At 38.3% G+C, this 14,898-nt stretch overlaps 1 protein-coding gene across 9 annotated transcripts in view; it reads left to right on the top strand.

Annotated features, from left to right (window-relative positions):
• Positions 1 to 14,898, top strand: part of LOC124275423 (choline transporter-like protein 1) — a 233,797-nt gene that overhangs the window by 198,150 nt on the left and 20,749 nt on the right. For all 9 annotated transcript variants that reach the window (XM_046710985.1, XM_046710984.1, XM_046710987.1 and 6 more), the window contains 5 exons: positions 3,667 to 3,888; positions 4,945 to 5,111; positions 10,381 to 10,470; positions 13,313 to 13,458; positions 14,304 to 14,490. In XM_046710985.1, the coding sequence (XP_046566941.1) occupies positions 3,667 to 3,888; positions 4,945 to 5,111; positions 10,381 to 10,470; positions 13,313 to 13,458; positions 14,304 to 14,490 (812 nt within the window). The remainder of the gene's footprint in view (positions 1 to 3,666; positions 3,889 to 4,944; positions 5,112 to 10,380; positions 10,471 to 13,312; positions 13,459 to 14,303; positions 14,491 to 14,898) is intronic.

Genomic DNA, 14,898 nt, shown 5'->3' with positions numbered 1-14,898 from the left:
AATATGGTACTTGTTGGTCCCTGCCTGGGTACAACAAGGACTGGTCGGCTCGGAGTCAGTATAATGTGTCTGAGTGGGGTATTCATGCTTCACTGCGGCATGGTATCTCAGTGAGCTAGCACTATAAAACCAGCTTAAGTCTGTGCTTGTACAAACAGCCTCACATACACATACACACGCATGCACATCGTCATATGAGCGAAATATTCTCAAGCACGACGTTAAACCCAATTTCACCTCACCTACCAGTCCAATTATGATAAGCATGTAATTGAACACTTGCCCAGCCAGATGAGAAACCTTTTCCTTCACATGCATTGTTAATGAAAACAATTTCGAAAAAAGTTTAGAATTTAGTAAATTTAAGACGCCAATTTCCCAAAGTATTTCTAATAATTGATGCATCTATAATTTTGAAATGTTCGGGGTTTTTACATTATTATTTTTTAATTAAATCATAACTTTGAGAAATAAGTTTGTCTGTCATGTTTCATAATTTCATTGTGAAGTTAAATGTTTGTGACTGTAGTTGCAGTAAAGGAACTCTTTGATTAGGTGTATGCAACATGACATATTATATCTGTAGCTATTTATTATTCCCAGTGACATGAATCAAGTGTGATTTCTTCTACGATAAGCAACCAAATATATCTTCATCACTAATGTCTTAATAAATATGTCCTTTTTCAAAGTGTACTATATTCATCATGTATAATTTCTTCCACCTTGAAATTATTTTCTTTTTATTATCTTACTCTTTAATAAATTGAATATGATTGAAAGAATCTGTCTGATAAACATACGCTGAGCATCCACATTGCTTTCTGTGTCTTCACAGCTGGTACAGCTATCTGTTTTCATTTTGAAATTTACAAATAATACCCATATCTTTGCTCCATGGCTGGGTGTAATATATTTCAATTTGGTTTGATAAACTGAGTATAATTGACGAGTTTATTGACTGAAAGGCAGTGTGTTCATTTTCACGAACATTAATACTTAATCAAAAGAATAATTGTAGTCACAAACATCGATATTCTTTGTTTGAAATGTGCAGACATCAATCACATCTCACCTTGTCCATTTCGACTGAAATTGATCACATAAACAGATGTTGGATATTAAACCCTGGAACAAAACCAACCTTGTGTGCAAAATAGCCCCAATCCATGAAACCTGCTCGCTCAATGGTAGGTAAAAACAACAACCAGCATCAACAACTGTGACAGAACAACAGCCGTATCAAAGCAAGGCAAATTACATGCAAAGAACTGTCGTATCATATTAAACGTGTGATAGGTTATTGTGTTATTGGGCAATAAAAGACACATGTCTTTAGACCGAGGGATCAAAGACTTCTTGTTGATGGAAGTTCACCAGTATCGTGTTCTAATCGTGGTCTTTAAGGACGTAGCTTGATAAATGTAAGACATAGGTTGTAGTGTGAGAGCATAAACATGGTAATTTTTCCCAAGGGTTTGCAAGTGTTATTGTGGCTTGAGGTCAAGGTCAACTGGGTAGGTTTCTGCGTGTAATTCCAGTGGATACATTTCAGCCATGTATTTATTTATTTTATATTTTTTTGTAGGAAATGCTACATTAGGCAATAAATAGCAATATCGACAATAATAAAAATCAATTCTGAACCAGACAATCCAGTGATTGACATCATGAGCATCGATCTACTCAACTAGGACACAATGATATGCGGGGCGGTGGGGTAGCCTAGTGGTTAAAGCATTCGCTTGTCATGCTGAAGACCTGGGTTCGATTTCCAACATGGGTAAATGAAGCCCATTTCTGGTGTCCCCGCTGTAATGTTGCTAAAAGCGGTATGAAACAAGACTCACTCACTCACATTGATATGCATGAACATTTAAGCAGTGAATTTGACCATCCAGTTCTCCTCATATTACAAGCATGGGTTGTTGAAGACCCGCTCTGGATCTTTGTAGCAGGAGAGGGGTTAGATGGGGGATGAGGGTAATTCAAATCCATGTTTGTGAGGCAGTGGATCACCAGAACACCTGAATTTATAATTCCCACATGCTTCAATGTAGTTAGGGTATAACAACATGCAGCAAGCAAATCAGCAAGTCTGACCTCTCGATCCCATTAGACAATTCTGTTAGTTGCCTCTTATTTCAAGTATGGTAAGCCTCCGTGGTGTAGTGGTTAGAGCGTCCGCCCGGAGAGCGGAAGGTTGTGGGTTCGATCCCCGACCGCGTCATACCAAAAGACGTTAAAATATGGTACTTGTTGGTCCCTGCCTGGCGCTTGACATTAATGGGGTCAACAAGGACTGGTCGGCTCGGGAGTCAGTATAATGTGTCTGAGTGGGGTATTCATGCTTCACTGCGGCATGGTATCTGAGTGGGCTAGCACTATAAAACCAGCTTAAGTCTGTGCTAGTACAAGCAGCCGCACATACACATACACACGCATGCACATCGTCATATGAGCGAAATATTCTCAAGTATGATGTAAAACCCAACTTCACCTCACCTTCAAGTATGGTATAAAACATTTCTGACCTTGATCTTCATACTGATGTTTGTGAGGTAGCAGGCACCATCAGCCGGAACACCTGGAGGTATAATTCTTACATTGGGACATTGTGTTAAGCCCATTCCTGATGTCCCTGCTGTGACAATAATACTGCTTTGATCAGAAAATGGAGATACATCTTTTGTTGTCAGCCGAGTGTGTCTGATGGCACAATAGTTTCCGTTATACAGAAGTGGTAAACGGCTAAGTCGGACATCAATGTATGCTGTCGTTCTACAGAAGACTACCACACCAGGTCACTGAAATGCCATTCACAGTAGTGTCAAATCAAACTCAAACTGGTGGTTGGGTAGCCATGTGGTTAAAGTGCTCTTTCATCCTGCTGAAGGTCCTGGTTTGATTCCCCACTTGTAATGTCACCCACTGGAATATTGCTAAAAGCGGTGTAGACCCAATTCTATCACTTTCAGTGTCTCTGCTGCAATACTGGAAGGGCCAGATATAATAATACTCCAATAAATAAAACTGACTCCAAGGCATCATTTGGACAAACAAGCACTTGTTTCTTTGTTTATGTTTCCTTTAACCAAAAATAGATTACTTTTGTTTTTCATATGCTTTCATTTTTTTAAAACATGAAATGGTTCACTTTCACTGACAAAATTCTCTAAACTTGAAAAACTGTTCATCAAAGCCATGTATAATTAGCCATGCCATCACTTTGACGAACGAAGATATTTTGTCATGCTCTTCACTGTTGTGATTTTTGTCAGAGACCTGTATATATAAGCAAACAATATGTAAGCTACACCTTGCATTATCTATATGCTCTGATTTAAGCATAATCATGTTGTTTACAAACAAGCAAACAAGCAGACCATGTGATAGCCAAACTAGCTTGTGGCAGTGATGTAATAATGCGAAGTTATCACTGACACTGACTATTTCAAACCCCTTCTAAATGAAAGTCATGAACTGTAGAAAATGCTATTGAAAGGGAACAGTTGGGTAGCTCAGTGGTTGAAGCATTTGATCATCATGCCCGAGTAGGTCTGAAAAGCAAGTCAGTGTCCCTTGCCGTGATTTTGAAGGAATTGAAAATAAATACCAAATCATGTTCACTAATTCTACGACTAATTCATGATTTTCACTTTACAGGTATGTGTTTTTCATGGATGTTGAGCACCCCAAGGCGTCAATGAGGATATGTGTCAACAAATGTCCTCATGAAGACCTAGATGATCTGAGACAAGTGGCACACTTCTCCAAGACTACAGGCTCCCATTTGTGCAGATACGATGTCACAAAGGATGATTATGAAAACCTGCAGAGGTTACAGGGTCTTCAGGGCCCCTGCCCAGTGACCCCAGTTAAAAAGAGGTCAGTAATTTTAGCTTTGATATGGTCTTCAGTGATCTTCATTTAAAGCAAGACTTTGCTACATTACTAGTTTAGTGTTTAGCCGAGAGTAATACCTATTCCAGTGTTCCCATATCTTACCTGTGTAAAACCTGTTCCAATGTTCCCGTATCTCACCCGTGTAATACCTGATCCTATGAACCCATATCACCCATGTAATACCTGTTCCTGTGAACCTGTATCACTCATGTAGTACCTGTTCCTGTGAACCTGTATCACTCATGTAGTACCTGTTCCTGTGAACCTGTATCACCCATGTAATACCTGTTCCTGTGAACCCGTATCACCCATGTAATTCCTGTTCCTGTGAACCTGTATCACCCATGTAGTACCTGTTCCTGTGAACCCGTATCACCCATGTAATTCCTGTTCCTGTGAACCTGTATCACTCATGTAATACCTGTTCCTGTGAACCCATATCACCCATGTAATACCTGTTCCTGTGAACCCATATCACCCATGTAATACCTGTTCCTGTGAACCCGTATCACCAATGTAATACCTGTTCCTGTGAACCTGTATCACCCATGTAATTCCTGTTCCTGTGAACCCGTATCACCCATGTAATTCCTGTTCCTGTGAACCCATATCACCCATGTAATACCTGTTCCTGTGAACCTGTATCACCCATGTAATACCTGTTCCTGTGAACCTGTATCACTTATGTAATACCTGTTCCTGTGAAGATGTATCACCCATGTAATACCTGTTCCAGTGAACCCATATCACCCATGTAATACCTGTTCCTGTGAACCCATATCACCATTGTAATACCTGTTCCTGTGAACCCATATCACCCATGTAATACCTGTTCCTGTGAACCCGTATCATCCATGTAATACCTGTTCCGTTGAACCCGTATCACCTATGTAATACCTGTTCCTGTGACACCCATATTCATGTAATACCTGTTCCGGTGAACCCGTATCACCCATGTAATACCTGTTCCTGTGACACCCATATTCATGTAATACCTGTTCCGGTGAACCCGTATTACCCATGTAATACTTGTTCCAGTGTTCCACTGCTGAATCGCTGTGTTCCCTCGCCGCTGTACACCCTGCCCCAGGAAGTGCTGGGCAACATCATCAACTTCCTGAACAGCAGCGACAATTTTCAGAAGATGCTCAGTGACCTCTACAACACCTGGAAGGAGATGATTGTGCTGTGCTTCGTTGCCTTCTGTAAGTCACTCACTCACTCACTGTCAGTCACATGTCAGGAGTGGAAGATAACTGATTCATAGAAATAACTGTGATTTTCTGTAAGTCACAGTCACAGTCACAGTCACAAGGCTGCGATGCTGCTGTGATTATTTTACATTTATGTTGGTTACCAGCTCATTTGCAACACAGTCAAAGTGCAGTGTATGTCATCGTTATGTTCACTGCAATTCACTGTGCATGGTTGTGTCCCTTGGACATGCCAGAAACATATATATCATCATTGGTTCGCATCCTGGCTTGCTCTTATTATATTTCTTGGATTGTCAGCACCGTATTTGTGCTCATGTGTTTCATCCAAGACTTGCATGACTTTTGGCTTTTGTCTCCGCCAAGCTTGGAAGCCATGATATAGCTGAAATACTGTTTGAAGCAGGGTTCAACTCACTCACTCACTCACTCACTCATCAACCCACTCACTCATCAACCCACTCACTAGACAATAACTGATTCAAGAGACTAAAGATATTTCCACAACCTCATGTGTTTCATCCAAGACTTGCATGACTTTGGGCTTTTGTCTCTGCCAAGCTTGGAAGCCATGATATGACTGAAATAGTGTTTTAAGCAGGGTTCCACTCAGTCACTCACTCACTCAGTCACTCACTCAGTCACTCACTCACTCACTCACTCACTCACTCACTCACTCACTCACTCACTCACTCACTCACTCACTCACTCACTCACTCACTCACTCACTCACTCACTCACTCACTCACTCACTCACTCACTCACTCACTCACTCACTCACTCACTCACTCACTCATATGGTATAGCATTAGACATCCATACTGTAGGCCTGGGTTTGAGGCACACAGTGTCACACAAAAGTCCACTTATGTGATATGACTAAAGCATTGCTTTAAAATTGATCAAAACACTCACTGATAAATGTCTTTCCACTTTTAATTAAATATCAATTAAAACAAAATATTTGCATATTTTACCAACAAAAGTTTTTATGCTGCTTCAGGGAAGTTTTTGTAAGAAGTCTTCTGTTCGATAAAAACAATTACCATATTTTTTGTGTCATTATATTAAGATATTGGATGTACTAAACGTACAGATAAAGTTGCGGAACCTATCTGTAGAAATCTTATAGAGTATATATTTCAAAGTCAGTCATTTAAGAAATCAAATTATGTCTTAACTGATGTATTGTAATATATTTCTTTTTGCAACTAATCAATAGTTTTCGCTCTGGCATTTCGTACATTTAGTCAGATTGTATTTCATACGGTCTAAAAAGCTATTCCTGCAGCAAATAATGGTCTTTAATTTTTCTTATAAAGAATACTTCAGGTGGAGTATATTTGAGGTGGATAATTTGACATTAACGATTGATATCACTTATAGGTTATACAGGCTTGGTGTCCAATTTCAAAGGGGAGTTGGAAAAACTAGTTTCAGTTTAATTCAACTTGGGCAAAGTATTGATGAAACTTGGAATGCCATGTCAAGGAGCATTGGTTCCTTTGTTTGAACTTCTAACATTATAAATGTAACATGAATTTTTTCATCAAAGTTTCTTTTAAATATCAATTAAAGAAATTTAAATTGTTTTAAAAGACATGAATGTCCAAAATAAAAAAAATATTTCTTATTTATTGCAATATGGGTCTACTTACCTTTAATGTTGATTAGGTTTCATTTTTTGATTAAAATGTGTTTTTGTTGTTTAAATTCTCTCTTTTACATTTTTGGTACACAGACATTATAGGCATGAAAGCTTGTAAAATTATGTTTTTGATAGTCAATATTTTCATCTTCAGCTGATGTAGTGTACATTTTTATATAATCAATAATTGAAAGGCTAAAATTAAGCATGCTGTTCACACACTTGAAAAGGTGGTTATTTTCAGGGATTAATTTGAAAATGTGTTTTTCCTTTTTTGTGAAAAGAAACCAATATAGGTGATAATTAGCTGCCGTGGATATTAATAGTCTTTAGAATTATTAAAACTAGTGGTTGCAGTGTGTGATGTGGATGTGTGTGGAGGGAGATCGTGATGAGCGAAAGGCTGAACGCGGATGCTGTAATGGATCTATCTCTCGGGAGGAAGTATTTGGCTTGTGTTGCGTGATTCTGAGGATACTATGTAAAGCTTTAAAAACAGATAAAACGCTTTAGTGGAATGTGTGGATTAACACTGGATATTAAATAGTCCAATTATTTTTCTTTGAAAGATAGTTACAATTTCATTTTGCATTTTGTTTTATTTTCTTACAGACTGATGTGAAAATGTGTTGGATGTATGACACTAAGCCCATTTTCAGTATTGTACAGTGAGATGCATTAATACCATAGTCAGTTTTATAGCTGGGAGCGGTGGGGTAGCCTAGTGGTTAATGCGTTCACTCATCACGCCAAAGACCCGGGTTCTATTCCCCACATGGGTACTATGTGTCAAGCCCATTTCTGGTCTTCTCCACTGTGATATTGCTGGAATATTGCTAAAAGTGGTGTAAAACTAAATTCACTTACTCCCTTTATGGCTGGGTTGGGGTTGAATCAGGAGTTGGTACTAACCTTTAAGATATTTCACAATGCCTTTCAGTGATATTCAGCAACATCATTACACCAAGAGCACCATTAACATAATTTAATTTATATCTAAAGTTAGTTGTTATTAAAGTGACAAAAACATTTCCTTATCATAATATATCCACTCCAAATATATCATTACTGTTTGTAAGTGAATCCGTGGCAAATAGTAATGATACCATCTGCATGATAAGTTGATGTTCCTGAGATTTCATTGTGTATGACTCCACGATTTAGTAAGTGTAATCTTGCCAAGGCATCGTAATTAATTTATCCTGTTTTGAAAAGTGTTTTGTCACATTATTTTGTGTCATAACTGTAGAAAATAAATGGAAACTTTTCACTTTCATGCAAGTGTCTAAAACATTAAATTAGTGGAGAATTGAAAATTAGTTTTGTCAGCTGAATAAACCTTATGGAGATATATGAAGTGTGGATTCCTTTATAACCACATATTGTAGGCTAAAAAAGAGCCCACTCTCCCCGAGCCAAGTGTATGTCATCTACACTATGAGTGTTTCAATGCCTGTGTTGTAATTTAATATTCCCAACTCTTGTGATTGAACCCTTTTTAAAATCATTTGGTTGATCATTCTGAAAAATTGATATGATAAAACTGGAAACAGCAATGTGAAAAAGAAATTGCAACATTAATCCTCAAATCATAGCATAGACTGTGGCAGTTGAAAACGTCTGATAAAGAGAAAAGCCTGTCACTTCAGTAGATACAAATCTAGTTTAAAACAAGTAAGCATTTTATATTTCCATTAAACTAACACACATCATATCAAGTGGAATAAAATATGGTTTTAAGATACACAGATTTTATAGTTTTGTTTTCACCAATTTGAGTGAGTAGATGTTGTTTTTCACAATATTCTAATAATTTCACTGATTTACTTGTTCATGGGCGGGCAAAGCAGAGATTGATAGCTGAGCTCTTAGATCAAGTAGTGAGTGAGTGAGTTTAGTTTTACGCCGCACTCAGCAATATTCCAGATATATGGCGGCAGTCTATAAATAATCAAGTCTGGACCAGACAATCCAGTGATCAACAGCTTGAGCATTGATCTGTACAATTGGGAACCGATGACATGTGTTAACCAAGTCAGCGAGCCTGACCACACAATCCCGTTAGTCACCTCTTACGACAAGCATGGGTTACTGAAGGCTCATTCTAACCCGGACCTTCACGGGTCCATAGATCAAGTACCGTAATATATGTATTGAAATATCACTCCAATGAAATTGCTTCACAATGCTTTGCAAACCATTATGATGTCATTGGGTACCATGATGTCACCCAAATGATGTTTGGTACCATTTGCAGTGAGTGAGTGAGTTTAGTTTACTCTGCTTTTAGCAATATTCCAGCAACATCACGGCGGGGGACACCAGTAATGGGTTTCACACATTGTACCCATGTGGGGAATCAAACCCGGGTCTTCGGCGTGACGAGTAAATGCTTTAACCACTAGGCTACCCCACTGCCCCCTTTTGCAGTGACATCATGCAGGGACTGGGTTCAATCCTACATTCACCCATGGTTTGTCAGCACCAACAAAATTGGTTTCACCTAATTAACATCCACAACCTGGATCATATACTACTCACACTTTGTTAAGGATCACAAAATTTCACAACTTTACTTAAACATAGATTTATAATTTGAAAATGTATTCATTTAAAACTGGATAGATAATGATATGGTAACACCTCTTTAGGCAAACAGTCACTTTAATCTAACCTTATGCACCTGATACATGAGTAACCATAAAAATGGTTTTCATGGCACCAATCAACCATTTTGCAAATCATGGAACGAGTCATTGACAAGTACACAACACCTGTCAATAGCAGGTATGGGATCACAAGATGAAATGACATGCTGAAGCCTAGGATCCATGCTAACAATAGGCTTAGATATTTAAACCAAATTTGACCCCACACCATAGTTTTCTGTTGAATCAATGATTTGTTCCATAGCAAAGTGTGAATAGTATATTTGGTTTGTTTATGGATTATGGATAACTTCTTTATTGTGAAGGGTATATTTGGCTTTTTTTGGCTTTCTTCACACATTAAGCCAGCATGTTGATATGACTGAAATGTTGAAAACAGGTTTAAACCAAACACACTCACTCACTCATAATTCTGTTGTGTTTTGATCAAGGTCACTTTATTAATGTATGTCTTTCACTGTCAACATGTGTTTTCATCAGCATCAATACCATGTTCTTGGAGGAGCCATTCTGCCCTTGTCTGACATCTTGCTTGTCAACAACAATCTTCAGTATTCCTTGCATGCCTGCAATTTATTTGGATTTTGCGGTAATCACTACTAAAGCAAGAATTGATCTTTATAAATGAAGAAATCATGAAAATAACGATGATAATTACAATGACATATCACCTGTCACTTGTCTCGGCCCTATAAACAATACCTCCAAGACTGTCTAATCTCTATCATTATGTGGTGGACAATTTGGTGCAATTTTCACAGATCGCCATGCGTTGGCGTGAATCTAAATCAACCACCATGACTGGGTTTAAATTCCTCTGGCGCTGGTGAAAACAAGACAGTTTTGTAAATTGCTATGCGACCTTGCAATTTGTGTCTGGGGACGGAAGTCTCTGCAGAAATTTACTACGATATTGAGAGTGCATTTTGTTGCTTTCCCGCAGTTTTTGCCTTGATAATGGCGTTGCTGATCCGATTCTTTGCGTCAGTAATTGTCTGGCTGATCTTGGTGGTCGTCATCATAGCAAGCTTAGGTAAGTGGGCTCCGAGCGATAATTCACCTGCGTTTGACTTGTCACATATTGTTGTGTTTAATTGGCAATCACATCCTGGTATTATCCCCCCATATTTCAGATCCATCGTGTTGATTGGTGTAGATTTCATTATGACCCTTCCCGGTATTGACGGCCTGATACATGACTCTGAGCTACACCAGCCAATGCTATTTCCCAATGTCGTTAGCTTGTTTAATGATCGCATTGGATCAGTTTTTGTTGACTTTGTTAAACACGGAACAAATTATGCAGTGAAAGCAGGCATGGGTCTGGCGACTTTGTCATACGACCACGTTATTGTTTCTCCATGATGGCCAAAGTCGCATGTATGGTCCTTAGATTTTCGGTAAATTACGGATGCCCATTACAGTAAACTGTATCATTTTCCTAATGTCTAACCAGGTAATGGAAGTTGACATGCAATGGCTTTTACTTTTATGATCTATTGTCCTGTAACACGACCTTAATTCATACGTGGATTATTTGAATAATCGCCAACATTGTCTGGATTTTTTGATACACCACATTTTGACTTCCTATGAAAGTACAATCTGATACCAAATGTCGTTTTTATTGCATTTGAAACTAGTTTTATGGGAAACAATTTCCACAAGATGAAGATAACTTGGCAACCTTGATTTAGCTACTACAAAAACTCTCCTCCCTCACTTTTATCAAAACAAGTGAAGAATTACTGTTTTGAGATGAATTCTTGTTGAGTATCAACTTTCACACTGTTCCAACTCATTTGACTTTGTGAATGAATAAAACACCTTACAGTGACATGCTGCCAGAACAACCTCTAGTCAACACTGTCTTATGGCCTCTTAACTCTCTCCCATCTTTACAAGGATTATTTGGATCCATGATTTTCCAAATTAAAGGGTCCACACAAAATAGATTAGACTAATTCTTAGTCTCTGAAATATATAATTTTGATAGGAACAAATTAACCCATTTAAATTGAAAAGGAGCCCCAGTGAGATGGGAGATTCAGAACCTGAGGAAATCTAGACTTGCTTCATTTAGAGCTCTAACATTGTTGAGAGGGCTAGGCTGTAGGAAAAATAATGTGGTTCAGGGACTGTGAGACAAACTAAAAAATGGATCAGAGAGATGGGGAACACATACACCCACGCCACAGTCCCTCCCCAAGTCCCCCTAACACCACCATCTCCCTTCCCACCCACCACCACACCCCAGCAACCACCCATCCTCCACTCCCTCCCCATCCCCACCCATCCCACCATATCTCCACCTAGCACATCCTACAGGTGCCTGCAGTATCCTCCACCTGTATATCTCCTTGGCTGGGGAAGCCACATCAAGAATGCTCATCGACCTCTTGGACAATTCCAGGTATTCTGGACTTGGGCTGGTGTGTTATCATAGGTGCTGTAACAGTGTGTAGGAGCCACACAGAAATATGTCCAGAGCCAGGCATAGGTCTCTCAAGACCACACTGAGAAAGAAACTTGCATTATATCAAACTTGTGCTGTTTCCCTTCCCATTGTATCAGATAAGATTGAATGTTAATTAGCTTACCAGATTGTTTGGATAATATTGTTTTGAGATTAATGGGTCTGCTTGATTAGATTCCCTGAAAACATTGTTGTGGAAAACTTTAGACTTGACTTATAGAGCAAATTGTATGTTGATCGTTCAAATTGAACATTAATTTCTTCAATTCATTTATCTTTATGGGATTTGTTTAACTTTAAAAGACAGGTTCAAATCAACAGTAGACTTTGATTGGCAAGAAGTACTGATTGGGTACACAGATTAATCATATTTTTAAATTACATTTTCGAATTAGTATTTTATTATCATGAGAAGTTAATAGTTAATTTGAAAGACATTTCTTTTAAAGTTTTAAATATAAATTTTAATTGATATCAAGTTGTTTAAGAGTAAAGTTGAATTTAAGAAATACATACATTATATGTTATATTATTTGGGTATATTTTCAACATGAAAATGTTGCTAAGAAACAACCAGCTCTTACCTATGTGCCAAGATGTGTTTGATATTTGTAATGAATATCGTCAGGTGAACAGGAAGCTGGGAAACACAATGTCTCCTTATTTTGGGCACTGGTTCCTCAAGGGATTAAATATTACAGGAAGGAGATATTAAGTATCCCCTTAAAAATGTCCTGTCAATAATTAACAAGCATGTTCAAAATTCAATAAGACCAGAAGGATGCTAAGGGATTTGGATCTGTCTGAAGTGAGTATTGTTTTATAAGATGAAAGGAAGGGAAAAATACTACAAGATTTCTGAAATGATATAAAAAGATATTTCTGCCCAAAATGATTGTATTCAGAAAATTTGGTTACTTGCTCATTCTCATTGTAATGATGAATTAAATGAACATATTTTGTGTGTCTCATGTATTTGATAATAAATAAAGATATAGTCAAGTTTCTTTATTTGCATATTTGACAGAAAAGGGTGTCTTGTCATGTGATATAATTTGCTTTCTTTTCTCAAAATTTTGCCATTTTGATATTTTGAAACTAAAATATTTCATATTTCAGAGGCAGCTGTTTGAGATGATAATTAGTACCAGATTGTTGTTATCATAAAATTGACCTTCAGAGTTTATAGAATATTAGTTGATGCATACAGTTAAATATGCCACAGTACCCTGGGAACTGATAATACATTTATAATCATGGCATTGTGTAAACATTTATACAACATAAATAATGAAGTAGTTGCCCAGATTTGACTCAGTTTAGCTTCTGCTCACTCAGATTAGAGCAGTTGAGCTACAGTACCTTGATGCAATATTAAATATGCTGTGTATTATTTCAGCGGGTACTGCTTTTCTGTGGTGGACATACGCAAGTGTGAAAAACAAGCTGGACAATGACTACAAGCTGAAGATTCCTCTGTTGGACGTGGAGATCAGTAGTGAAAACACCTTCCTTACTTTTTCCATAATTGCATCAGTTTTGACAGTAAGTACATGTTTCATACCGTACAACGTCATTAATGATGTTTTGAAATTGGGACCCATGAAGGTCCGGGTTAGAATATTGATCTTCAGTAACCCATGCTTGTCGTAAGAGGCGACTGACGGGTTCGGGTGGTCAGACTCGCTGACTTGGTTGACACGTGTCATCGGTTCCCAATTGCGCAGATTGATGTTCATGCTGTTGATCCCTGGATTGTCTGGTCCAGACTCGATTAGTTACAGACCACCGCTATATAGCTGGAATATTGCTGAGTGCGGCGTAAAACTAAACTCACTAACTCACTCTTGCACTTGGGACCTGTCCTTAATGTTTCCTACCCGTAAAGATCCAGGTTTGAATTCATCATCCGCTTACTTGTCGTAAAAGGCGACTAATGGGAATGGGTGGTCAAAGTTCTTGACTTGGCTGATGTATATCATTGTATGCTAATTGTGTGTGGCGTCAAACAGCAAACAAACTTGTTTCAGAGGAATTCCAGAGGTTTTTTTTTAATCCTTGAGGTTCAGTGAAGAAAACAATATTTTTTGGAAGGTGGGGATGGGGCAGTGGAGGGCAGCTGGTTTGGGGGCTGTTGTATATTTTTGTCTTTTGTTGCACCAATCATTCAAAACTGAGATGATTTTAAGGCCATTAACAATAAAATTGATAAAGTGGCAGTAATGTACATGTTTTCGTTGTGAAATTGTGCTTCTTTAGCTGTCACAATCAACAACGATTTTCAGCACAATCTTACTTTGAGACAAGACATGAATTTTTATTTTTTTTAATATGATTTTATCTGTAAGTGATGTATCTGTCCAGTTTACTTACTCCCTCTTTCATTTCAGGTGATCCTGCTGTTGGTGATCCTGGTGATGAGGAAGCGCATCTCGCTGGTGGTGACGCTGTTCCACGAGGCAGGGAAGTGTATCAGCTCAATGCCCTGTCTCCTGGCACAGCCCATCTGGACATTCTTCATCCTCCTCATCTTCTTTGTCTACTGGGTCATAGTGCTCATATATCTGGCGACAGCAGGTGAGTACAATATACATGGTATCATCCCTGTCTGTGGAGTAAGGGGGCGAAATGTACAACATATTAGCAATGTTTACTGGCAACATAAAATGTATACCATTATATCTGGCAACAGCAAATGAGTGCAATATACATGATATCATCCCTGTCTGTGGAGTAAGGGGGCGAAATGTACAACATATTAGCAATGTTTACTGGCAACATAACATGTATACCATTACATCTGGCAACAGCAAATGAGTGCAATATGCGTGATATCATCCCTGTCTGTGGAGTAAGTGGGTGAAATGTACAACATATCTGCAATGTTTACTGGCAACATAAAATGTATACCATTATATCTGGTGACAGCCGGTGAGTGCAATATACATGATATCATCCCTGTCTGTGGAGTAAGTGGGCGAAATG

This window comes from Haliotis rubra, unplaced genomic scaffold, assembly GCF_003918875.1.
Source record: "Haliotis rubra isolate DU_JTF1 unplaced genomic scaffold, ASM391887v1 Scf2, whole genome shotgun sequence".
NCBI lineage: Eukaryota > Metazoa > Mollusca > Gastropoda > Lepetellida > Haliotidae > Haliotis > Haliotis rubra.
Note: the sequence above shows the minus strand (reverse complement) of the source record. Positions and strands in the feature narration are given on the sequence as shown.